The sequence below is a fragment of the Hemitrygon akajei genome, chromosome 24 (assembly GCF_048418815.1).
Source record: "Hemitrygon akajei chromosome 24, sHemAka1.3, whole genome shotgun sequence".
NCBI lineage: Eukaryota > Metazoa > Chordata > Chondrichthyes > Myliobatiformes > Dasyatidae > Hemitrygon > Hemitrygon akajei.
Window position 1 is genome coordinate 41,652,307 of NC_133147.1, and position 24,114 is coordinate 41,676,420.

Consider the following 24,114-nt stretch of genomic DNA (forward strand, 5'->3'; position numbering starts at 1 on the left):
AGTGTACAATTCCTCCGTCAGTAACTATTAGGATCTAATACAGTTTTATAGTACTGTAGTAGTATTGACAGCAGTTGTCTAATTTGTTCTGTATTTCATTTAAATAAATAATTTGTTATTCAGTTTATCTTTTCATACCTCTTTAACTATTTCCTTGAGACTTCAGCTAATTGGGCCAAAATGTACTGCTCCTGCTGTACTGGAATCCCAGAGTCCCCTATCAGTGTTTATAAAACTGTGCAAAAGTCTTTGGCACCCTGAGTTTATTTTAGAAGGTTTCAGATGGTAAGCCCTCCACAGAGCCCTGATCGAGGCTGCCTGGGCTCACTGGAGAGTCAGAAGCAAGCACAGCCGCTAAAGTCTGTAGAAGAATTGCGCAAGTTCTCAAGTTGCTCAGAACATACTACCAACCAATTTTCTTACAAAACTACAAAACATTGTACCTAAGAGAGTAGATGCAGTTTTAAATGCAAGGAGTAGTTTCACCAAATATTGATTTGATTTTTTTTTTTACTTTTTACTAGTCTTTATAGTAATTTTTTGTTGGTATTTATAAACTTTTCATTATATATTTTTTGAAAACATCTTCGCTATACAGAACTTTTTTTCATGCACCTAAGACTTTTGCGCAATATTTGCCAATGTGGAGTGCAGAGCGAGTTTATAAGTCTGGTGGATGTTGGGAATGACGACAGACTGCTGCGGTGGGGGGGGGGGGGGGGGGAGGATGTGGGACAGGTAGCAGAGAAGGAGTGCCAGGGGTGGGAGAAGTGGCACTTGTGCAGACACACCCAGGTTTGAGACACCAGGCAAGGTCATTTGATTCCAAACAATTGGTCTGTTGATCATTATAGAATATCTTTCTGGTGCTTCCTGCTCTCTTCCCTGTCCCTTGCCCTCTTCACAGCCATGATACCCCTCTCCCTGCCCCCTTCCCACTCTCAGATCCATATCAGAATCGGGTTTATATTTCATATTTCTCATGAAATTTGTTTTTTCTTGCGGGAGAGGTGCTGTGCAATACATAAAACTACTGGAGTGCCTGAGACTTTTGCACAGGATTGTATATATTATTGTAAGTTATAGTATATTTAATGTAGGGTTCTACATTTTGCCATAGCAAAACAAATTTCATAACCCTGATTCTGATTCAGGAGTCAGTCAAACAGATCCAAGAACTTGAATTTGATTCCTCGTTCAGTAGGTTTGTGGCTGATCCAAGCTTTACCACGGCGCAAAGGTTCATTAATTTTCGAAGTATGTATGAAATATACAACTCATCTTCTCCAGAAACAAAGAAAACCATGGAACTTGTTGAAAGAAAGACATTAACCCCACCCCCGCCAAAAAGAGAAACAAAAACTTGCAAACCCCAAACACCCTCCTGCACACAAACAGACAGCTCCACACGGAAATATTGCAATAAGAACATTAAACCCTCATCTGGCAACCCGTCCCTCACACAAAAATCTTCCAGATCGCTCCACACAGAAAAACAGCAACAAGGACATTATTCTCCAAACCCCAACATGCCAATCGGCAGTGAGAAAGAGCTACAGAGCCTCATGTGAGGGGAGGGGAATAAATCGCATCCTAAAGGACAGAGGGTTCTACTCTGCCCTCTAAAGTCTAAATTAGCGAGTGGTTAGTACACACGCTTTAGATTCCTCCCACCATCCAAAGATACGCGGGTTGGGCTGTCGAGTTGTGGGCATGCTATGCTGGCACTGGAAGCATGGCGACAATTGCAAACTGCCCCCTCAGCACATCTTTGGACTGTGTGGTTGTTAGCACAAAAGATGCATTACACTGTATGTTTGGATGCAGGTGCGATAAATAAAGCCAATCTAATCTTTATAGCAATCATTAAATCTCCAGTCAAAACCACATTTATTATCACCGACTTACGGGATGAAATTTATTGTTTTGCAGCAGCAAAAGACAAATGGTGAGGTAGTGTTCATGGGCCGTTCAGAAATCTGATGGCAGAGGGGAAGAAGCTGTGCTGGATGTGTGAACTCCTCTACCTCCTGGAAGGCCCCTGTACCTTCTCGCTGATGGTAGTACTGAAAAGAGGATAGGTTCTGGATTGTGAAAGATGCTTCTTTCTTAAGGTGGGAATGGTTGTGCCGTGGCTGAGCCAGCGAAGTCTACGACCCTCTGCAGCTTGTTGTGATCCCTGTACTTGCAGGCTTTCCAGCAGCCGTGCCATCTATCTCAGCGGCCTGTTACCATTCTTCGTTTATTTCCTGAAGCAGCCTGCAGGTGGGCGTGGACACACTGGGGGAACGGTGTGAACTTGCTCTGTGCAGAGGAACAGAATTGGCAAGTCTGTCCTCTCTCTTTCTCTGTGTGTGCCTTGTCTTTCAGCAGGATTTCAGAAGAGTGACCTCTACACCAGCTGGACTCTGTCGAGAGCAGATTGATGGTACAATTAACTACCTTTCCCCACCCCCTCGCAGCCGCTGCTCTGTGGCATGAACTAGCTTAGAGGCCAATGATGCCATAAATCTCCTCTACCCTGGATCAATTAGTTCCCCCGTGATGGAGTGCAGGCTGTGCATTTGTATCTGTCTCACCCTTCCCAGTGGATAGGCACCTTGTGTATTCCCGCCAGCGGCCACTGCCTCCAACTGCCAGTCCAGGCAACTCATCCCTCAGCCTTGTCAGCAACCTTTTCTGATTAAAATCATGGAAATGTTGTATCCACAGGAGCAGAATCAGGTCCTTCTACAGGAGCCTGAAGACGATTCAGGAACAGCTTCTTCAGATTTCTGAATGGACATTGAAGACACCCTCAATACTTGCTCTCTTTTTCAATGTTCCATTTAATATCAGATAATGTACACAACCTGAAATTCTTGTTCTTCAAAGACATTCACGAAAACAGAAGAGTGCCCCAAAGAACGAGTGACAGTAAAAATGTTAGAACCCCAAAGTCCCCCTACTCGCCTTCTCCGGATCTGCACCCTCCACCCACCAAGCAAGCAATTGCAAAGTTCCTAAGAAAGACGTGATCTGCAGTACAACAAAAACGAATCATTCACCTGACAATTCGACAAACCACAGGCTGTGTCTCTCTCTCCCTAGTAAAGGGACAGGGAGGTGTCACCCTTCCATAGCAAGAGGGGAGACCAACAAAGACAAACGACTCTCTGATTTACGGTGTTAAAGTCTGCCACCTCACTTTTTTCTGAGTTCTCCAACTTGAGAATCAGCAACAAACTCTCCCCACCAGTGAGAGAAAGGGAGAGAGAGAGAGAGTGTGCGCGATCCGAGTACAGGGCCAGCAACAACTGTCCACTGATCCTGATGTTCTGTTTTCTTCCACGACACTTCAGTTGGTGGCACTGGCATAGAATCCACTTCAAAGCCTCTGAACCCCGAAGGCACCCTCGTCTTCTAGGCCGTGTGCTTGGGATTATGGAAAAACAGCCGGTCAGTGAGCTGGACTGGGTCCCATCGCCACAAAATACTGAAGTTTGAGTGGCACTCTAGGTCAGGGTCTTCGACAGAACCCCATCCACCCTGAAAAGGGAAAAAAGAGACATTAAAGGTGGAAATTTTCTGCAGATGAGCTCAAAGAAGTCCTTACTGGTGTGGAGGCTCCAATGCACAAGTTCGGAAAAAAGCTGCCCATATAAGCACTACTTTTGCACTATTTATTTATTTTTCAGGTATTTCCTATTGTAACATAGTACGGTAATTTTTAAATGACTTACACTGTACTGCTGCCGCAAAACTGCAAATTTCATAACATATGTCAGTGATAATAAACCTGACTTGCACTCGCTGTCAGTAAGACGAAGATTGTGGACTTGAGGAAGAGGAAGTTGAGGGAACGCACAGTAAAATCCTTATTGAGAGATCAGCAGAGGAAAGGTTGAGCAGTTTCAAGTTCGTGGGTGTCAACATTTCTGAGAATCTGACCTGGAGCTAACATATCAAAGCAGTTCCAAAGACAACGGCATGACTGCAGATATATTTACCGGGAGTTTGAGGAAATTTGGTATGTCACCAAAAGACACTCGCAAATTTCTACAGATGTACCATGGAGAGCGTTCTGACTAGCTGCATCACCGACTGGTGTGGAGGCTCCAATGCACAGGTTCGGAAAAAAGCTGCAGAGGGTTGTAGACTCCACCAGCTCCATCACAGGCACAACTCCATCCATCATCTTCATAAGGCACTGCTTGAAGAAGGGGCAGCCATCATTACAGACCCTCACAATCTGCGCCACAGCCTCTTGGAGGAGGTATGGGAGCCTGAAGCCACAGACTGATTCTTCCCCTCCACCATAACATTTCTGTCCATGAACTCTACCTTGTTATTCTTTTTTGTTCATTCCACTATTTATTTTTATCTGTGTGTTTTATAGATTTTTATGTCTTGCACTGTTCTTTTGCCGCAAAGCCACACATTTCACATCGTGTCTTAGCGATAGTAGACTTGATCCAAATCTGTGTGTGGTGGTACGTATAACCTGTGTCAGGAAAGACCACGGGATGGGAATCAGGTTTAATGTCACTAGTGTGTGTTGTGAAATTTGTTATTACGCAGCATCATTGAGATCAAAATCATCATTATGTGCAGTCTTGTATGACTTGGGTAATCACGGCCTTTCATCTGAGAAGTAGCGAGCGGTCATTGCCCATGGGAAGACACTCCACACTGCTGCCCTCACTCTCCTTCCCCTCCTTGACCATGATTTCTCTTGACAAACTTTTGTACAGAAGCGGTTTGCCATTGTCTCTGGGCAGTGTTTTTACAAGACAGTGACCCCAGCCATCATCAGTACTCTTCCGAGGTTGTCTGCCTGACGTCGGTGGTTGCATAACCAGGACTTGTGAGATACACCGGCTGCTCAGACAACCATCTACCACCTGCTCCTATGGCTTCACGTGACCCTGATCGGGGGCTAAGCAGGTGCTACACCTTGCCCAAGGGTGACCTGCAGACGCACCTTACACCTCCTTTGGTAGAGCTGTATCTCCATCCTGCCACCCCAGTAAGAAATAGCTACAGTGCCATAGACTTACGCACGGTACTGTATCTGTCAATGCGCAGCAGAGAGCGAGTTTATAAATCTGGTGGGAGCGGGAGATGCTGAGAATGGCGAGGGTGGAGTGCTGCAGGAGGGGAGTGGGATAGGCGGCAGAGAACAAGTGTCGGGTGGTTGCAGATACACCCAGTCCTTAATAAATACTCAACACATCCATATAACACTCAGTCCCTAATAGGATAATAACAGAATCAATGAAAGACCATACCTACTTGGACATTCAACAAACTCTGCAAATACAAAAAGAAATAAGAAATAAATAACCCAATGATTGGCTACAAACGCAGACAGAGCAAAGAGTTAAATTGTACCACAGAAGCAAAATTCAAAAGGGTGAAGAATGCTGCATTTAAGTGCGCGTAGCGTTCAGAATAACGTGACAAACTCGTGGCGCAATTGGTCGATACGATGTCATAGGCATCCCTGAGTTGTGGCTGGAAAAAGGCCATAGTTAGGAGCCCAACATCAAAGGATATATTTTGTATGGAAAGGACAGGCAGAAAGGCACAGGTGGTGGTGTGGCTCTGTTGGTAAGAGATGGAATTACATCTTTAGCAAGAGGTGACATAGGGTCAGAGAATGTTGAATCTCTGTGGATGGAGTTAAGAAACTGCAAGGGTAACAAAACATTATGGGAATCATCTATAGGCCTCCAAATAGTAGCCAAGATGTGGGGTTCAGATTGCAAAAGGAACTGGAAAAGGCATGTAATAAGGGGTAATGACACAATTGTACGGGGGACTTCAATATGCAAGGAGATTGGCTGTTGTCAGATCACAGGAGAGGGAATTTGTTGAATGCCTATGAGCTGGCTTTTTTAGAGCAGCTTAGTCTTTCGCTGAGTAGGCTCAAGCACATCTTAGATGGGTGTTGTGTAATAACCCAGATCTTATTTGGGAGCTTAATATAAAGAACCCTTAGGAGATAGTGATCATAATATGATTGAATTCAAGCTGCAATTTGAGAGGGAGAGGCATAAGTCCATGTATTAGTGTCGTAATGGAATAAAGGAATTACAGAGGCATGAGAGAGGAGCTTGCCATGTGGATTGGAGGAGGATACTGGCAGGGATGACGGCAGAGCAGAGATGGCTGAAGTTTCTGGGAATAATTCACAAGGCGCAGTATAAATATGTCCCACAGAAGAAGTAGTTCTCCAATGTCAGGAATAGGCAGCTGTGGCTAACAAAGAAAGTTTAGGACTGCATAAAAGACAAGGAATGTAGCATGAGTGAGTGGGAAGTTGGATGATTGGGAAGCTTTTAAAATCCAGCAAAAGGCAACTAAAAAAGCTATAAGAAGATAAAAAAATGAAATATGAGGACAAACTAGCCAATAATATAAAGCAGGATACCAAAAGTTTTTTTAGTTATATAAAGAGTAAAAGGGAGGTGAGAGTTGATATTGGACCACTGGAAAATGATGCTGGTGAGGTAGTAACGGGTGACAAAGAGATGACAGATGAACTTTGGAGACACAGTGGCAGTGTGCTGGAGGTCCGTGAATGTAAGGGAGCAAGAGTTTACAAAGGAAAGAAGTGTGAGGCAAACTGAAAGGTCTTAAGGTGGATAAGTCACCTGGACCAAATGGACCTCATCCCAGAGCCCTGAGAGAGGTGGCTGAAGAGATAACGGATGCATTGGTCATGATCTTTCAAGAATCACTTAATTTTGGCATGGTTCCAGAAAATTATAGGCCAGTTAGCCTAACCTCAGTGGTTGATTATTTAGGATGAGGTTTTGGGGTACTTGGAGACTAATGATAAAATAAGTCAAAAGATGGCATAATTCCAGTAAAGGGAAATCTTTTCTGACAAATCTGTTCTTTGCGGAAGTAACAAGCAGGGTGGACAAAGGACAGGCAGTGGAGTCAAATACAGGAAAGATACTGGTATCTATAGAGGAATGGCTGACAGACAGGAGGCTGCAAGTGGGAATAAAGGGGGCCTTTTCTAGTTGGCTGCCAGTGAATAGTGGTGTACCTCAGGGAGCAATATTGGGACCACTACTTTCCACATTGTTAGTCAGTAATTCTGATAATGGAATTGATGGCTTTGTGGCAAAGTTTGTGGGTGATACGGAGATAGGTGGAGGGGTAGGCAATGCTGAGGAAGCAATGTGATTACAGCAGGACTTAGACAACTTAGAAGAATGGCCAAAAGCGTGGCGGATGGAATACAGTGTTGGGAAACGAATGATAATGTATTTTGGTAAAAGGAACAATTGTGTGGACTATTATCTAAATAGGGAGATGGTTCTAACATCAGAGATGCAGAGGGACTTGGGAGTCTTCATGCAAGGTTCCCAGAAGGTTAATTTGCAGGTTGAGTCTGTGGTAAAGAAGGCAATGTTTTGTATTTATTTCAAGGGGAATAATATGAAAGCAAGGAGATAATGCTGAGGCTTTATAAGATGCTAGTGTTACGAACCCCGTAACTGGCAGCAATGATAGAGAGGTCCGTTGAAGTCTGATGGTACTATTTTTAACAGTATCTATTAGTAAAAATACACAAAAATAATATCAATGCAAACATACAGATAATATACGTCGTCAATACTAAATCTGAAAGTGCGGGTATAATAATAATCAATAAGAAATAGCTCTATCGTTGTCTAGGGGATAATGTCCGATGGAAATATTAAAGTCACTCAGTTCATGCAAGCTGCAGCCTTTGGTTGGAGAGAGAGAGATTTTTAGAAACTTGCCAGCTTTCCTTTTTATGATTTTGACCCGTCAGAAGTCCCGTTGGTGTGGCCGTTCACTTGTGGCCTCTCCTTTAGCTAAAGCCGTTCTTCCATGGTGAGGCTGCCAATCCCAGGCAAGGGAAGGACGCACACTTGCCCCCTACCGGCTGTCGCTATTAAACGCTGTTATGGGATTTCTAGCGTTTCTCCTGGTGCGTCTAAAGGGGTTGTTACCCAGACCCTCTTTTATCCTTACTCACTGGGTCTCAGATGTCAGGCAGGTTGGGATGATGCAATCCCTCAACCAGCCCACTCTGGTCATCCCCTGAGGGGCTTCAATGAATAGTACAGTACTCAATACACAATTCCGTCTCCCAGAGACAATGGCCGTTATCAGGGGTTTTGTTTTCGCTGAGGCCAGGACACATTCCAAACCTTGTGGATTCTCTCTCATTTCCTGGGTCGCAGACCCGAATTAATAGCGATCTTGTGATTCTCAAAAACAGAGGGGGCGACTTTGTACCCTTCGACCCCTCAGAGTTGTGGCACATTCGTAACACCTGTCAGCCGGTATTTGGAGTATCGTCAACAGTTTTGGGCCCCATATCTGAGAAAGGATGTGTTGTCATTGGAGAGAGTCCAGAGGAGGTTCACAAGGATGATTCCAGAGTGAAGGGGTTGACAGCTTTGGGCCTGTACTCACTGGAATTTAGAAGAATGAGGGGGATCTCATTGAAACGTACTGAATGTTGAAAGGATTAGATAGGATGGATGTGAAGAGGATGTTTCCAATGGTGGGGATGTCCAGAACTCGAGGGCACAACCTCAAACTTGAGGGGTGACCTTTTAGAATGGAGGTGAAGAGGAATTTTTTAGCCAGAGTGCAGAATCTGAGGATTGCTCTGCCAGACTGCGGTGGTCTGCTGGAAGGACTGTTTGGGTCCCTGAATGGTAGTGAGGCAGGAGGTGTAGGAGCAGGTGTAGCACTTGTTCCACTTGCAAGGATAAGTGCCAGGAGGGAGATCAGTGAGGCGGGAAACAAGAGAAAATCTGCAGATGCTGGAAATCCGAGTAACACACACAAAAACTGGAGGAATTCAGCAGGCCGAAAGTACAGTTGACATTTTGGGCCGAAACCCTTTGGCACGACTGGAGACAAAAAGCTGAGGAGTAGATTTGAAAGGTTGGGGGGGGGGGGGGGGGGGGGGGGAGAGAGAAATGCCGGGCGATCCGTGAAACTTGGAGGGGAGAGATGAAGCAAAGAGCTCGGAAGTTGATTTGTGAAAGAGACAGAAGGCCATGGAAGAAAGAAAAAAGTGGTGGGGGTGGGGCAGATGGGAGGAGCACCAGAGGGAGGAGAAGGGTGGGCAAAGAGATAACATAACAAAGGCACAAGGGGGTGGGATATGGTGAAAGGGGTGGGGAGGCATCACTGGAAGTTTGAGAAATCAGTATTCATTCCATCAGGTTGGAGGCTACCCAAACGGAATATAAGGTGTTGTTCCTCCAACCTAAGTGTGGCTTATCCCAACAGCGGAGGAGGCCATGGATAAATTAAAAAAAGGTGGCCACTGGGAGATGCCGCTTGTTCTGGCAAATGGAGCGTAGGTATTCGGTGAAGCGGTCTCCCAATCTACGTCAGGTCTCACCGATATACAAGAGGCCACACCAGGAGCACCGGACACAGTATATAACCCCAGTAGACTCACAGGTGAAATGTCACCTCATCTGGAAGGGACTGTTTGGGTCCCTGAATGGTAGTGAGGCAGGAGGTGTAGGAGCAGGTTTAGCACTTGTTCCACTTGCAAGGATAAGTGCCAGGAGGGAGATCAGTGAGGAGGGACGAATGGACAATGGAGTTGCGTAGTGAGCGATCCCTGCAGAAAGAGGGGGGGGAGAGAGAGATGTGTTTGGTGGTGGGATCCCGTTGGAGGTGGTAGAAGTTTCGGAGAATTATGTGCTGGACAAGGAGGCTGGTGGGGTGGTAGATGAGGACAAGAAGAACCCTATTCCTCGTAGCGTGGTGGGAGGATGGGGTAAGAGCAGACATGCATGAATTGGAGGGAATGCAGTTGAGGGCCGTGTTGATGGTGGAGGAAGGGAAGACCCTTTCTTGAAAATGGACATCTCCTTCGCTCTAGAGTGAAAAGCCTCATCCTGAGAGCAGATGCGGCGGAAATGGGGGAATTGAGAGAAAGGGATGGCGTTTTTACAGGTGGCAGGGTGAGACAAGGTGTAGTCCAGGTAGCTGTGAGAGTACATTGGTTTATATTAGACATTGTTGGATAAGCTGCCTCCGGAGAAAGAGACAGTGAGATCAAGAAAGAGAAGGGTAGTGTCGGAAATGGACCAGGTGAATTTGAGAACAGGGTTGAAGATGGAGGCAAAGTGGATGAAATCGCCAAGGATAAAGGGGAAGTTGATAGTTTCCTGATCGGTTAGGGCATCAAAGGATCTGGCAAGAAGACAGGTGTATGGGGTTGAGTGGGATCTGGAATCAGCCGTGTTGGAACGGCTGGGATGAATTCCCTAATTCTGCTCCAATGTCTTATGGTCTAAGCAATAAATATGGAGAACATGACTTGAAGAGTCCTTGAAAGTGAGTTCATAAGTTGTGGGAATATTTCAGTGATGGGCAAGTGAAGTTGGTTCAAGAGCCTGATGGTTGAGAGGCTCCTGAACCTGATGGTGTGAGTCCTGTGGCTCCTGTTCCTTCTTCCTGATGGATGCTGCTTTCCTGCAATAATGATTCACATAGATGCACTCAGTGGTGGGGAGGGCTTTACCCATGATGGACTTGGCCGTATACACTTGGTTTTGTTCAAGGGCATTGGTGTTTCTTATATGCTTGGCTGTAGGAACACTAAGTAAACCAGAATTTGCAGATGTAAGATTACAGTTAGCGATGTAAGGACACTCCAAGATATACGCAGGAACTGGATTATTCAGAGCCTTATAATCAATTAAGAGTATATTAAAATTGATCCTGAGGACACAGGCAGCCAGTGTAATGATGCCAAAACCAGAGAAATGTGCTCAGATTTTTTTTCTTGCTGCTGCACTTTGAACAATTTATATCTTTCTTAGGCTGCCCTGAAAAGCATGCATTACATTCGTAGTATTGGCTAAAAACAAAAGCCTGAATCAATTTTTCTGCATCCTGGGAGATGTGAAATAGAGCGAAGTGGTGAGGGTCGATTGCCCATTCAAAAATCTGATGGCGCGGTGTAAGAAGTTGTTTCTGAGACGTTTGGGTCTTGTACCTCTTCCTTGATGGTAGCAGTGAGAGGAGGGCATGTGGGATTCCTCAGCCTTTGCTTCATACATCATTTCTGAACAGGGCACATTGCTGTGGGTGGGGCACGGCCCCCTGATCATCTCTGCGGACCGGGGTTGATTCCAACCTTCTCGACCTCTGCTACAGAGCAAATGGCTGTAAATGGAGTTTTGTTTCTCAATTTAAGACTGCCAGGCACAGTTCTAAACCCGTCTATGAGTGTGTGTGTGTGTGTTTTCAGTCTCTCTCAATAGAACACCCTTGTGGGGCTTTCGAAGCAAAGGGGGAGCTTGACTCATGACTCCCTCCTCCCCTCTCCCCTTAATGTCGTGCAATTTTCCAAACGACTGCTCTTCAATAATAGACAAGCTTCCAGCGCTTTGGATTCGTGTATCAGGTGGGGTGGGGGTGTCACAGCGTGGGTGTGGAGTGATGAGCTTCGATTATAATGAGCAGAGTCTCTCACTTGCTCCCTCCAGTGTCTGCACTCCGAAAGCCTCTCACAGCCAGCCTGTGCCCGTGCTGCTGCTCTGCATACATGTTATGTAATTGCTGCTTTCTGCATACGCCCGCAGCTTCATAGCCCTGAATATTTATAATCGCGATGGGCAGGAGCATCGAGTGCTTCGCTTGCATAAGAAGGCAGAAGCAAGTGAGCCTCCAGCAATCTCCGCAGTCGTGTCAGTCCCTGGGGACCCTTCACAGACACGATCATGGTCCCCAATGTCCTGTACGTTTTCTTTTTATCTGTTCGTGCTCGTCTGAGATCTTTTGACTTTTCAGCTGTGCCGTTTTGCCTTGAACAGATTTCTTATGTTATCCGAGGTATCGTAATTTGAAGGCAGAGTATAGGGTTAATGGCAGGATTCTTAGCGGTGTGGAGGAACAGAGGGCTCTTGGGGTTTGTGTCCATTGAAGTTGCTGCGGAAGTTGATAGGGTGGTTGAGAAAGCGTACGGCGTGTTGGCCTTCATTCGTCGGGGGATTGAGTTCAAGAGCTGCGAGGTAACGTTGCAGCTCTTTAACATTGACCGCTTGCTGAATGTATTGGTCCATGTCATTAAAAAGGTTGGGAACCCCTGGAGACCATACTTGGAATACTGTGTTCAGTTCCGGTCGCTTCATTATAGGAAGGAGGTAGAAGTTTAGAGAGGGTGTGAAGCAGATTTACCAGGATGCTGTCTGGATTTGAGAGCATGTCTTATGAGCAGGTGTTGAGCAAGCTAGAGCTGAGAAGTGACTTGATAGAGATGTACAAGATGAGAAGAGTGGACAGCCAGAGACTTTTTCCCAGGACTGAAACGCCTAATATGAGGAGGCATAATTTAAAGGTGATTGGAGGAAAAAATGGGGTGGGGGGGGGGGTCGAAAATTAGAGGTATGTTTTTTTACACAGTGCGTGAAAAGTCCTAACAGGAGTGGTATTAGAGGCAGATACATTAGGAACATTTAAGAAACTCTTAGATCAGCACTTGAACCATAGAAAAATGGAGGGCTACGTGGGAGGGAAGTGTTATATTAGAGTAGATTATACGCTTGGCATAACATTGTGAACCAAAGGGCCTGTACTGTGCAGTAATGTTCTATATTCAAAGAGCTGGTTGCCTTTGTAAATTGGTTTATTAATGTAAATCTTGCATGCTATTTGTACAGATTATTTTATTGGGCAAGCTATGTTGGTACCAGAAGCATGGCGACACTAGTGGACTGCCAGACACAATTGTTGCTGATCTAATTTGAAGCTAACAGCGCGTTTTCATTGTATGTTTCGATGTGTGCATGTGGCAAAAAAATCTAATATCATAATCTCCAATCTCACAGTGCGTCGAGGTAGCACAAGAATCATGCAGAATAAGACAGAATGCAGAAGAAAGTGTTAAAATTGCAGAGAAAGTGTAGGTAAGGGCTGTGGCGAGGTAGATTGTGACGTCAGGAGGCTATCTTATTGTACTAGGGTTCAATAGTCTGGTAAGAAGCTGTCCTTGAGCATGTGCCTTCACATGTTCACCACACACTGAGTGTTTTAAACACAGCAGATACTGGAAATCCAGAGCAACACACACACACACACACACACTCACACTCACACTCACACTCACACTCACACTCACACTCACACAAACACTCACTCACACACACACTCACTCACTCACTCACACACACACACTCACACACACACACACACTCACACACACACTCACTCACTCACTCACACACACACACACACACACACTCACACACACTCACACTCACACTCACACACACTCACACTCACACTCACACTCACACACACACACACAACACTGGAGGACTCAGCAGCTCAGATAGCATCTGTGGAGGGGAATAAACAGTTGACGTTTCAGGCCGAGCCCCTTCATCAGGACTGTTGCAGGGTTTGCCTGAAAACGTTGACTTCTTATTCCTCACCATAGATGCTGCCTGGTTTGCTGAGGTCCTCCAGCATTTTGCGTGCATTGCAGAGGAATGTCTCTCTGTTTTGATTACAGATGGTATTTGCTGTATCCTGAGGCTGCGACCTGGTCCGGCAGGAAACAGTCCTCCCTCTATCTGTTCGCCTTTGTGAGACCTTTACAGGCTTCAGTGAAATCTCCTCTCATTCTTCCAAACTCCAGTGGAAACAGCTCCAGTCTGTGTGGCTGTTGTTGATTTGTTGACTGCTTGTTGTGTGCTGGTGCCCCCGGGAAGTGTGGCTGTTGTTGTGTTGTTGACTGCTTGTTCTGTGCTGGTGCCCCCGGGAAGTGTGGCTGTTGTTGTGTTGTTGACTGCTTGTTCTGTGCTGGTGCCCCTGGGAAGTGTGGCTGTTGTTGTGCTGTTGACTGCTTGTTCTGTGCTGGTGCCCCCGGGATGTGTGGCTGTTGTTGTGTTGTTGACTGCTTGTTCTGTGCTGGTGCCCCCGGGAAGTGTGGCTGTTGTTGTGTTGTTGACTGCTTGTTCTGTGCTGGTGCCCCTGGGAAGTGTGGCTGTTGTTGTGTTGTTGACTGCTTGTTCTGTGCTGGTGCCCCCGGGAAGTGTGGCTGTTGTGTTGTTGACTGCTTGTTCTGTGCTGGTGCCCCCGGGAAGTGTGGCTGTTGTTGTGTTGTTGACTGCTTGTTCTGTGCTGGTGCCCCCGGGAAGTGTGGCTGTTGTTGTGTTGTTGACTGCTTGTTCTGTGCTGGTGCCCCCGGGATGTGTGGCTGTTGTTGTGTTGTTGACTGCTTGTTCTGTGCTGGTGCCCCCGGGAAGTGTGGCTGTTGTTGTGTTGTTGACTGCTTGTTCTGTGCTGGTGCCCCCGGGAAGTGTGGCTGTTGTTGTGTTGTTGACTGCTTGTTCTGTGCTGGTGCCCCCGGGATGTGTGGCTGTTGTTGTGTTGTTGACTGCTTGTTCTGTGCTGGTGCCCCCGGGATGTGTGGCTGTTGTTGTGTTGTTGACTGCTTGTTCTGTGCTGGTGCCCCCGGGAAGTGTGGCTGTCTCACAATGCCCCCGGGTGAATTGTTAAAAATATTTCAGCACTTAAGTTACAGAGAAAGGTTGAACAAGTTAGGTCTCTATTCATTGGAGCGTAGAAGGTTGAGGGGGGATTTGATCGAGGTATTTAAAATTTTGAGAGGGATAGATAGAGTTGACGTGAATAGGCTGTTTCCATTGAGAGTAGGGGAGATTCAAACGAGAGGACATGATTTGAGAGTTAGGGGGCAAAAGTTTAAGGGAAACACGAGGGGGTATTTCTTTACTCAGAGAGTGATAGCTGTGTGGAATGAGCTTCCTGTAGAAGTAGTAGAGGCCAGTTCAGTTGTGTCATTTAAGGTAAAATTGGATAGGTATATGGATAGGAAAGGAGTGGAGGGTTATGGGCTGAGTGCGGGTAGGTGGGACTAGGTGAGATTAAGAGTTCGGCACGGACTAGGAGGGCCGGAATGGCCTGATTCCGTGCTGTGATTGTTATATGGTTATATGGTTATAAGCGCAGAGCCTTTCGAGCCGTGCTGCCCCAGCACCTCCCAGCACCTTCAATTTAACCCTAAGCCAGTCACGGGACAATTTACAATGACCAGTCAGACTGTGGGGGGATACTGGAGCATCCGGAGTAAACCCACACATAAGCTGAGAGAAAAATGAGGGTTACGCGGTAGTGTGGGTTTAGTGCTTTTTTTAAGGAATATATGGGTCGGCACAACATCGAAGGCCGAAGGGCCTGTACTGTGCTGTAGTGTTCTAGTGTCTAGCTGAATTCCACGGGGTGGGTGATCAGGTCTTACAGAATCAGAATTGGATTTAATATCACTAGCATATGACATTAAATTTGCTGTTATGTTGCAGCAGTACATTTCAATACACAATTAAAACTAAATGACAATAAGTACATATACAGTCGGCCCTCCTTATCTGTGGGGGATTGGTTCCGCGACCCCCCCCCCCCCGCGGATAACAAAAAACGCGGATACTCAAGTCCTGTATTTAACTTGAATCAATGCAGTGGTCTTTAGAACCCAGCGGAACCCCGGACTTTATTTAACATGTTCAATGAATCCGCGGTGTTTCTGTTCACGAAAATAATCACGATCGCGATTGAAAATACGGTGGAAGTAATAAAGTGGTCGGAAAGAGGTGAAAGTCATTGGAAAAGCATTAGGCTACAGTCAGTCAACGATCGGAGCAATTTTAATGGAGCCTGTGAAAGGCCCTGCCCTGATGAAAGCTACAATTATTACTAAGCAACGCAGTGGTTTAATTATTGAAATACGTATGTTTTTTAAGTGTTTTATGTGCATAGAAAGGTAAAATATGTACTATATACTAAAAGAACTTTTGACTAACTGACGCTAAATAATACCGGATGGACCTGTTCCGACTTCAAATCCGACTGAAGACGGACTCAGGAACAGAACTCATTCATAACCCGGGGTCTGCCTGTACTTATAAGTCATTTCTAGATTACTTATAATACCTAATGCAATGTAAATGCTATGTAAATAGTTGTTATACTGTATTGTTTAGGGAATAATGACAAGAAAAAATCGTCTGTACGTGCTCAAACAACGAGTGCTTTTCCTGATCCGCGGTTGGTTGAATCCACGTGTGTGGAATCCGCAGATAAGGAAGGCCGACTGTACAGTGTATTTAAAAAGTTAAATTAAATAAGTGGTGCAGAAAGAGGGAAAAAAGTAGTGAGGTAGTGTTCATGGGTTCAGTGTCTATTCAGAGATGGGATGGCAGAGGGGAAGAAGCTGTTCCTGAATCGCTGAGTGTGTGTCTTGAGCCCGCCGTACCTCCTCACTGAGAAGAAGGCGACCCTGGGTGACAGGGTCCGTAATGATGTGTGCCACGTTTTTGAGGCATTTCTCCTTGCAGATATCCTGGATGCTGGGGAGATGAGCGCTCATGATAGAGTTGACAGAGTTTAAAACTTCCTGCAGTTTTTTCCGATCCTGTGCAGTCCCCCACGCCCATATCAGACGGTGATGCAACCAGTTAGAATGCTTTCCACAGTACATCGGCGGAAATTTGCTCTCTTGTCTCTTTGCTGACATACCAGATCTCCTCAGATTAATGAAATATAGTCATAGTCATGCCTTCTTCATAACTGCATCAATATGTTGGGCCCAGGATAGATCCTTGGAGGTGTTAACAACCACAAACTTGAAATTGCTCACCTTTTCCACTCAATGAAGACTGGTATGTGATGGAATGGCAACAGAATTGAACTCCGAACACCAGAACAGTCTAAGCTGTATTAGCATCCCACAAACTGCTGTGCTACTGTAGTGGGTGTGTTGGTTGTTAACTTAAACGACACATTTCACTGTATGTTTCCATGTACAAGTGGTTAATCTAATCTAAAGTAGTCTCTCCTTAAGTGCTATTCTCGCACCCCAGAAATCAGCCAGGCAGCAGAACAAAGGAAGCTGACTGTAAGATGCTGGAAAAGTTAAGTTGGAGGTTACAAAGGCACGTTTAAGCATTAAGGCAGAGTAATTGTATCAGTCAACCCTCCATCCCTCTGCCTGAAGACTGCATTGCCTACGGTAACAACCTCCAGTTCTTCGTCTTTGTCCTTAGCTCCCAGTTGAGCACAGGCCATTGATGACCTCCTGCCTCCATCGTCCTCTGTTCTGAGCTGGTTTCTCGAGGGTGAACCAGGAATGCCCCCATCGTCTTATTTCGGCCTTGACGTCTCTGCTCCATGTGTTCTTTAGATGTCCCTTTTCCATCTTACCGTGGGGATTCCATTTTAATGCCTGCCGGGTGGTGGTGTTGGTTGGCTTCTCAAGGAGTGGCCAATCCACCTCCATTTCTATTTGCAGATTTTGTCCTTTCCTGGTTGGTGTTTTCCCACAGTGTCTGGTTGGTTACTTTGCCAGTCCATCTGATGTCTCGGATTCTTCTCTAGGTTTCAGAGCCATATAGGAGAACTGTTTTAACATTTGAGTTGAGGATTCTGTTTTTTAGTTTTCCGTGATATGATGCTGGATGTCCACACTTTCTTGGATATTGGAACTTGCTCTGGCCGTGTTGATCCTGGCTTTAACATCCTCATCTGAACCACCATGTACACTCACAATGCTTCCAAAATAGAAGTCACTTCTTCCAGGGTTGTATCGCTTATCACTGTGGGTCTAGCTGACCCCAAAACTGAGATGTTCATCCAGTGATGAACAGCAGAGGATTGCTAAGCCGGAGTAGCAGAATAGGTCAGGATCTGAGTCAGGTTTATTTTCTCTGACATACGTCATGAAATTTCTTGTTACTGCAGTAGCAGTACAGTGCAATAATAAAAGGGTACTATAAACTACAGTATGAAATAAATAAATAAATATGTAGTGTGACAAAAAGAGCAGGCAGCATCTATGTAGGGGAATAAACAGTTGACATTTCGGGCCAGGACCCTGTGCCAGGACATTTCAAGGGTCTTGGCCAAAAACATTGTCTTCTTATTCCTCTCCATTGCTGAGTTCCTCCATCATTTTATGTGCATTGCAGAGGAATGTCTCTCCGTTTTGATTACAGATGGTATTTGCTGTATCCTGAGGCTGCGACCTGGTCCGGCAGGAAACAGTCCTCCCTCTATCTGGCCTGTTCGCCTTTGTGAGATTTTTACGGGTTTCAATGAAATCTCCTCTCATTTTTCCAAGCTACCATGAATACAGCCCCAGTCTGTTTCACTGCAAAAACAGTGAGATAGTGTTTGTGGGTTCATGGACCATTCAGAAATCTGATGGTTGAGGGGAAGAAGCTGTTTGTAAAATTTTGAGTGTGTGTCTGCAAGCTCTCAGATGGTAGAAAAGAGGAGAGGGTGTTAAGCATTCCTAGTGTAAGATGCCACCTTTTTGAGGCATCGCCTTCTTGAAGATGTCCTCAATGGTGGGGAGCATTGTGCCCGTGAGGGAGCTGGCTGAGTCTAGAACCCTCCGCAGCTTTTTCCAATCCTCTGCATTGGAGCCTCCGTACCAGACAGTGATGCAGCCACTCAGAATGCTCTCCATGGTACATCTGTAGAAATTAGCTAGTTTTAGGTGACACACCCAAGAGACGATAACCGCCGAGGTTTCCTCAGTATGGTCCCTGTAGAACAAGGGGATGCAAGATCCAAGGATCTAGGTGTCTAGGACTCTGTTCCTCTGGTCAAGATGTAAATCTGTGCACTCTCTCCCCCCACCCCCTGAGGACTGACGATGCACTGGGGATTAGGAAAGTGAAGTTGAGAAGATGAATTTTATTGAATGGTGAAGCATCAGCGAGGACTCTTCTGCTGTTACTAAAGATTAAAGATCAGTTTTGTTTGTCACATACTTATCATTCCACTCTGGGTTTCAATTTGGGTTCGTGAAATTCATCCCTGCACTGGGCACCATCTCCATCTCTTCTGCCAAGTATTCATGATTACAAACCAAGGGTGTACACACAAATATTTATGTAGCAACGCATCGAATTACTTTATTTGCGTACGTCTCCAGTACTTGCAGCACTGTGGGAAGAGGGAAAGAGCCATTGGAGGATGTGGTCCATTTCTTCAGGATGGAGGAACAGGCAAGTCAGTTTCAGGAGATCTGGTTTGTCACTAAAGAGTGGCAAATTTCTACGCTCATTGGTAAAAGCTGCAGTGTTGTAGTCAGCCAGCTCCATCACAGTCTCTAGCCCCCCTACCATTGAGGGTATCTTCTCAAGCCAATGCCTCTGGAAGGTGGCATCCATCATGAGGATGCCCATCATCCAGAACATGTCCTCTTTGCGTTCCTACCATCATGGAGGAGGCACGGGAGCCTGAAGAAACACACTCTATGTTTTAGGAACAGCTCTGCTATCAGATTACTGAATGATCCAGGAACCCATGAACACCACATTATTTTGCTGTCTTTAAGCATCAGTTATATATTTTTTAATATTCCTTATGATAACTTTTAGAAAATCTTAATGTATTGCTGTCACAAGACAACAAACTTCACAACATTTTGTCAGTGATAGTAAACCTGTTTCTGACTCTGATTGCACAGCGACATGTCTGCTTTGTCTGAGGGGCTGCCCGAGGGCCATTTTTGAACATTGAGGCATCCTGCAGTAACCTGGTCAGTTGGCCAAAGCTCCCCCGCTAACAGGTTTACCCCTCATGCAGGAATCAGAGTCCTTGACAGGGACCCGAGCACAGAATCTGAACGGTTGTTCCCAGGGCAGTACTGAGGGGGCACTGCACTGCAGGAGGGGCCCATGTGGAAGGAGCAGTGGAGGGACAGCAGGAAGGGGTTGTGAGGAGTTAAGCCCTACTCAGCAAGAATGTATCTAATGCAGCATCCTCTATAACACACACAAAATGCTGGAGGAACTCAGCAGGTCAGGCAGCATCTATGAAAACGAATAAACGGTAAACGTTTCGGGCCGAAACCCTTCTTCAGGACTGGAAAGGAAAGGAGAAGGTTCAAGAATAAGAGGTGGGGAAGGGAAAGGAGGACAAGCTAGAAGATAATAGGTGAAGCCAGGGAAGTAGGAAAGAGAGGGCAGTGGACCATAGGAGAAAGGGAAAGAGGAGGGGCACAGGGGAGGTGATAGGCAGAAGAAAAGAGTTAAGAGGCCAGAGTGGGAAATAGAAGAAGAGGGAGTGGGGGAAAGTTTCTTTTACTGGAAGGAGAAATTGATGTTTATGCCATCAGGTTGGAGGCTACCCGGACAGAATATAAGGTGTTGCTCTCTACCCTGAAGGTGGCCTCATCGTGGCATGGATCAACATGTCGGAACGGGAGTGGAAATTGGAATCGAAATGTTTGGCCACCGGAAAGTGGATTGAGCAGAGGTGCTCAGTGATGTGGTCCCTCATCTTACCAAAGTGGAGGAGGTCACAATGGGAGCAGATTTCTCCCTTGCAGTGGAGGGCCAGAGTCTGCATTGGTGCAGCTCAATCACACCCCTGTGACCGATTAACCTACTGGCCTGTGATTAACGTTAGGATTACAGCTTAACTTTGTTTGTCACGTGTACATGGAAACTGACAGTGAAATACGTTGATTGTGTCACTGACCAGCACAGTCTGGGGGCAGCTGACGAGTGTCACCACGCTTCTGGCACCAACACAGCACGCTCACAACTTAACCACACCCCGTACGTGTTTGGACTGTGGGAGGAAACCTGAGCACCCAGAGGAAACCCACACATTCACAGTGAGAGTGTACAGACTGCTTAAATCCCAGACCACCTTCGAGACAGCAGCTCTTTTCAGGTTTACAGCACAGTAGTGTGGCGGTTAGCGTAATGCTTTTTACAGAGCCGGCCCTTCATTTGCGAGTGTCGGGGGTCATTTACTGTATCCATAGCTCCTGACGCAGTCTCCTCTACGTCAGCGAGGCCTCGTGCAGATTGGGGGACTGCTTTGTTGAGAACCTTGGCTATGTCTGCTACTGTAGGTGGGATTTCCCAGTGGACATCTTCTTCCCATTCCCGTTCCAATATGTTGGTCCCTGGCCTCTCCTGCTGCCATGATGAGGCCACCCTCAGACTGGAGGAGCAACACCTCATACCCCTCTAGGTAGCCTCCAACCTGATGGCACGAACATCGATTTCTCTAACTTCCTGTCCTCCCATTCTCCCTTTTCCCACTCCCCATTTCAGTTCCCCTCTCACCCCTTCGCTTCACCTCACCTGCCCATCATCTGTCTCCCTCTGGTTCAGCTCCTACTTCCCTTTCTCCAGTGCTCTACTCTCCTCTCCTTTCTTCAGCCCTTTACCTCTCCCACCTCTGACCTCTCAGCTTTTCACTTTATCACCCATCTCTCCTACCCAGCCACCCTCCGTCTCAGCTGTCACCTGCCAGCTCGTACTCCTTCTCCTGCACCAGCCCCCTTCCTTTCCAGTCCTAATGAAGAATCTCGACCAGAAATGTCGACTGTTTATTCATCTCCATAGATGCCTCCTGACTTATTGAGTTCCTTCTTTATTTTGTGTGTGTTGCTCTAGATTTCCAACCTCTGCAGAATCGCATAGTTTTTGGTAAAATTCTATTATTTGTTTTCCCTGTAAGTACCTGCACGATAATGAATATCAAGGTCGTATATGGTAATAATAAATCTGCTTTAAACTTTGAGCTAAGCCTCAAGCCATGAGTTGGCTCCAGAGTGCTGACCCATACCTCTGAGCGCCTGCAAGAACATAGTGTCGGTACAGTCGCCCTTTTCTCGTGGTGAACAGCCTCTCTTACCTGCTTGTTATTTCCTCTGGCATGGCAGGCGATTGGAAATCAGACGCTGATGGATCGGATGAAGAAAATTAAGCGGCAGCTGTCGATGACGCTCCGGGGTAGCCAGGCGTCTGAGAAATCGCTGAGTGACCTATCAGAGCAGATAAACATTGAAGAAAATAATGTCAGCGACAGTGGTGAGTTGTGTCGATTGGGAGGTTGGGTGGTGTGGTAAGGGGCGTTATGTGGGGGGCTGTGAGGATTGATTGCCACAGTCTGATGACCTATGGAGAACTGTCCAGGCTTACTGTTAGCGGCTCAATATTGAGGTGAGTGGCTATATTTCCCCTTTGACCATGTCCACCCCCCACCGCCCCCGCAGGTAAGCCCTCCCTTCCCCCCTCCACAGTAGTTGCATGCCAGTAGACCCTGCTTCCTACCAAGCCAGCTTTGTCTCTGGAAACACACAGACCGCAGATAATGGAGGGGATACCAGGCAGCATCGGTGGAGCAAGGAAACATTTCAGGAGCTCACCTTCCATCGGAGCCAGAAAACAAGGCAGACAGCAAGGGAGGAGAAGAGCGTGAGATAATGGAGGGGGTCAGGGCTCAATCTTGCAAATGGCAGGTGAGATGGGCGATGTAGATTCGTAAGTTACACCAAGTGAATGAAAGCAGACAGAGAAAAGGATCAACGTTGGACTTGCGGCAAAGGAAACATTGAGATACAAGTGAGTGCTGGAAAGGCCCAGGGGCCAGGCAGTACCTGTTGGGAGGGAAATGGGAGCAGATCGATGGCCTGTCATCAGAACTGGCCACTCCTGACACAAAAACTGACGTGGCTGGGTGTAGCATTACTGTGGAGCTCACATGGAAGGTGAGCCATGGGGCAACATCTCAGGCAAAAGGCAGGGAACTCAGAGTGGGATTGAGTCAGAGGATTATAGCGGCAGGCAGATTGGGTTTCACGGTCGCCCCTGTGTCTTTAACACAGCCGCCCGATCCATATATGGCTTCTCTGTGCCTCAGGGTGGCATGACCTCAGAAGCAGAGGGCTACACCACCTCAAGTGCTCCTTGAGGCATCTTCCAGTTCCATCTCTCTCCATCACATGAGTTCCAGGGCCATTCCCAACCCTTCGACCATCTCCCCCCCACTCGCACACCTACCCCACTCCTGCCACGGCTCTGAATTAGCCCAGACTTTGTACAGATTCCAGGCATAGTCAGGCTCTGTATAAAGTGGAGCGACTTAATGTGGAGTCACCTTTTTACCCCAGGAGACCCTACATCCACCAAAGAAAGGTAACTGAAAGGTCAAACTGAAACTACCCCACTGGCATTCCATTTTAAGGATCCAGGCAATCTAACACGCCTTGTTGCTAACTGGCTGCCACCTTCACCACAAACCAGTCACTACAGGGTCCCCCTGCTTTACCCCACAGGCTCATTCAGCTTCTATCTCCCCCTCTCTCTCCTCTCCCCCTCTCGCTCCCCCATCTTTCCCCCTCTCTCTCCCCTCTCCCCTCTCCCCCTGTCTCTCCCCTCTCTCCCCTCTCCCCCTCCCTCCCCGTTTCTCTCTCTCTCATTCTCCCCCTCCCCTTTCTCGCTCTCTCTCTCTCTCTCTCTCTCTCTCTCTCTCTCTCTCTTTCCCCCTCTTCCACCCCCCTGCATTAGTTCTGCACTTTCTCTTTAGTCAGAATCAGATTTATTATCACTGACACATGTTGTGGAATACGTTGATTTGCAAAAGCAGTATTGAGCAATACATAAAAAATGCTCTAAACTGAAATGAGAAATACAGTGGTTTCCAGTTAATTGGGGCACATCAGGACCAGTACATTTTAGCCCAATTAAGCGGCTTCTCCAATTAGTGGAAAATTCATGGAATTAGGTAAAAAGCTATATTAAAAAAAAGACAAACCACCATTTAATAGAAAAACAACTTAGGTATTAAATGAAGTGAAATACAGAACAGATTAGAACACTATACAGCAGTATCAACTGTGTGTTGGTTCCTGATAGTTATCAACAGAGGAATTCACCCAGTGTGTGCATTGTTCTGAGTGTAAATGAACAAAATCAGCTCAGACATCTAGTGCAGATAATGGACTGCCTTCAAACAATGCTTTCGATGATTGCATCCTCCAAATCTTCATTTTCATTGTAACTTTCATTGCCGAAACCTTCAAATTCATCATAGGTCCTAACTTGTTGAAGTAGTGAAATCGTTTCATCTCTGGCTGTTTCTGGCATCTCCAGCCTGAATGCTTGAAACCGTGGTGAGCAAAACAATTCTGATTGCCTTAGTGCTTATTTCTCACCAACTATCAGTGATAAAAAATCACGGCTTTTTGAACACACGAGGCCACCTAGGCACTAAGGGTCAGACTACCACTACTTCTGAACACACAGTGTAAGTAACAGTGTCTAATAG

General features: G+C 46.3%; 1 protein-coding gene across 1 annotated transcript in view; it reads left to right on the forward strand.

Annotated features, from left to right (window-relative positions):
- LOC140715702 (cyclin-dependent kinase 17-like) overlaps positions 1-24,114 on the forward strand; it is an 86,944-nt gene that overhangs the window by 57,748 nt on the left and 5,082 nt on the right. Inside the window, exon 2 of the mRNA XM_073028072.1 lies at positions 21,728-21,875. Within this exon, the coding sequence (XP_072884173.1) occupies positions 21,728-21,875 (148 nt within the window). The remainder of the gene's footprint in view (positions 1-21,727; positions 21,876-24,114) is intronic.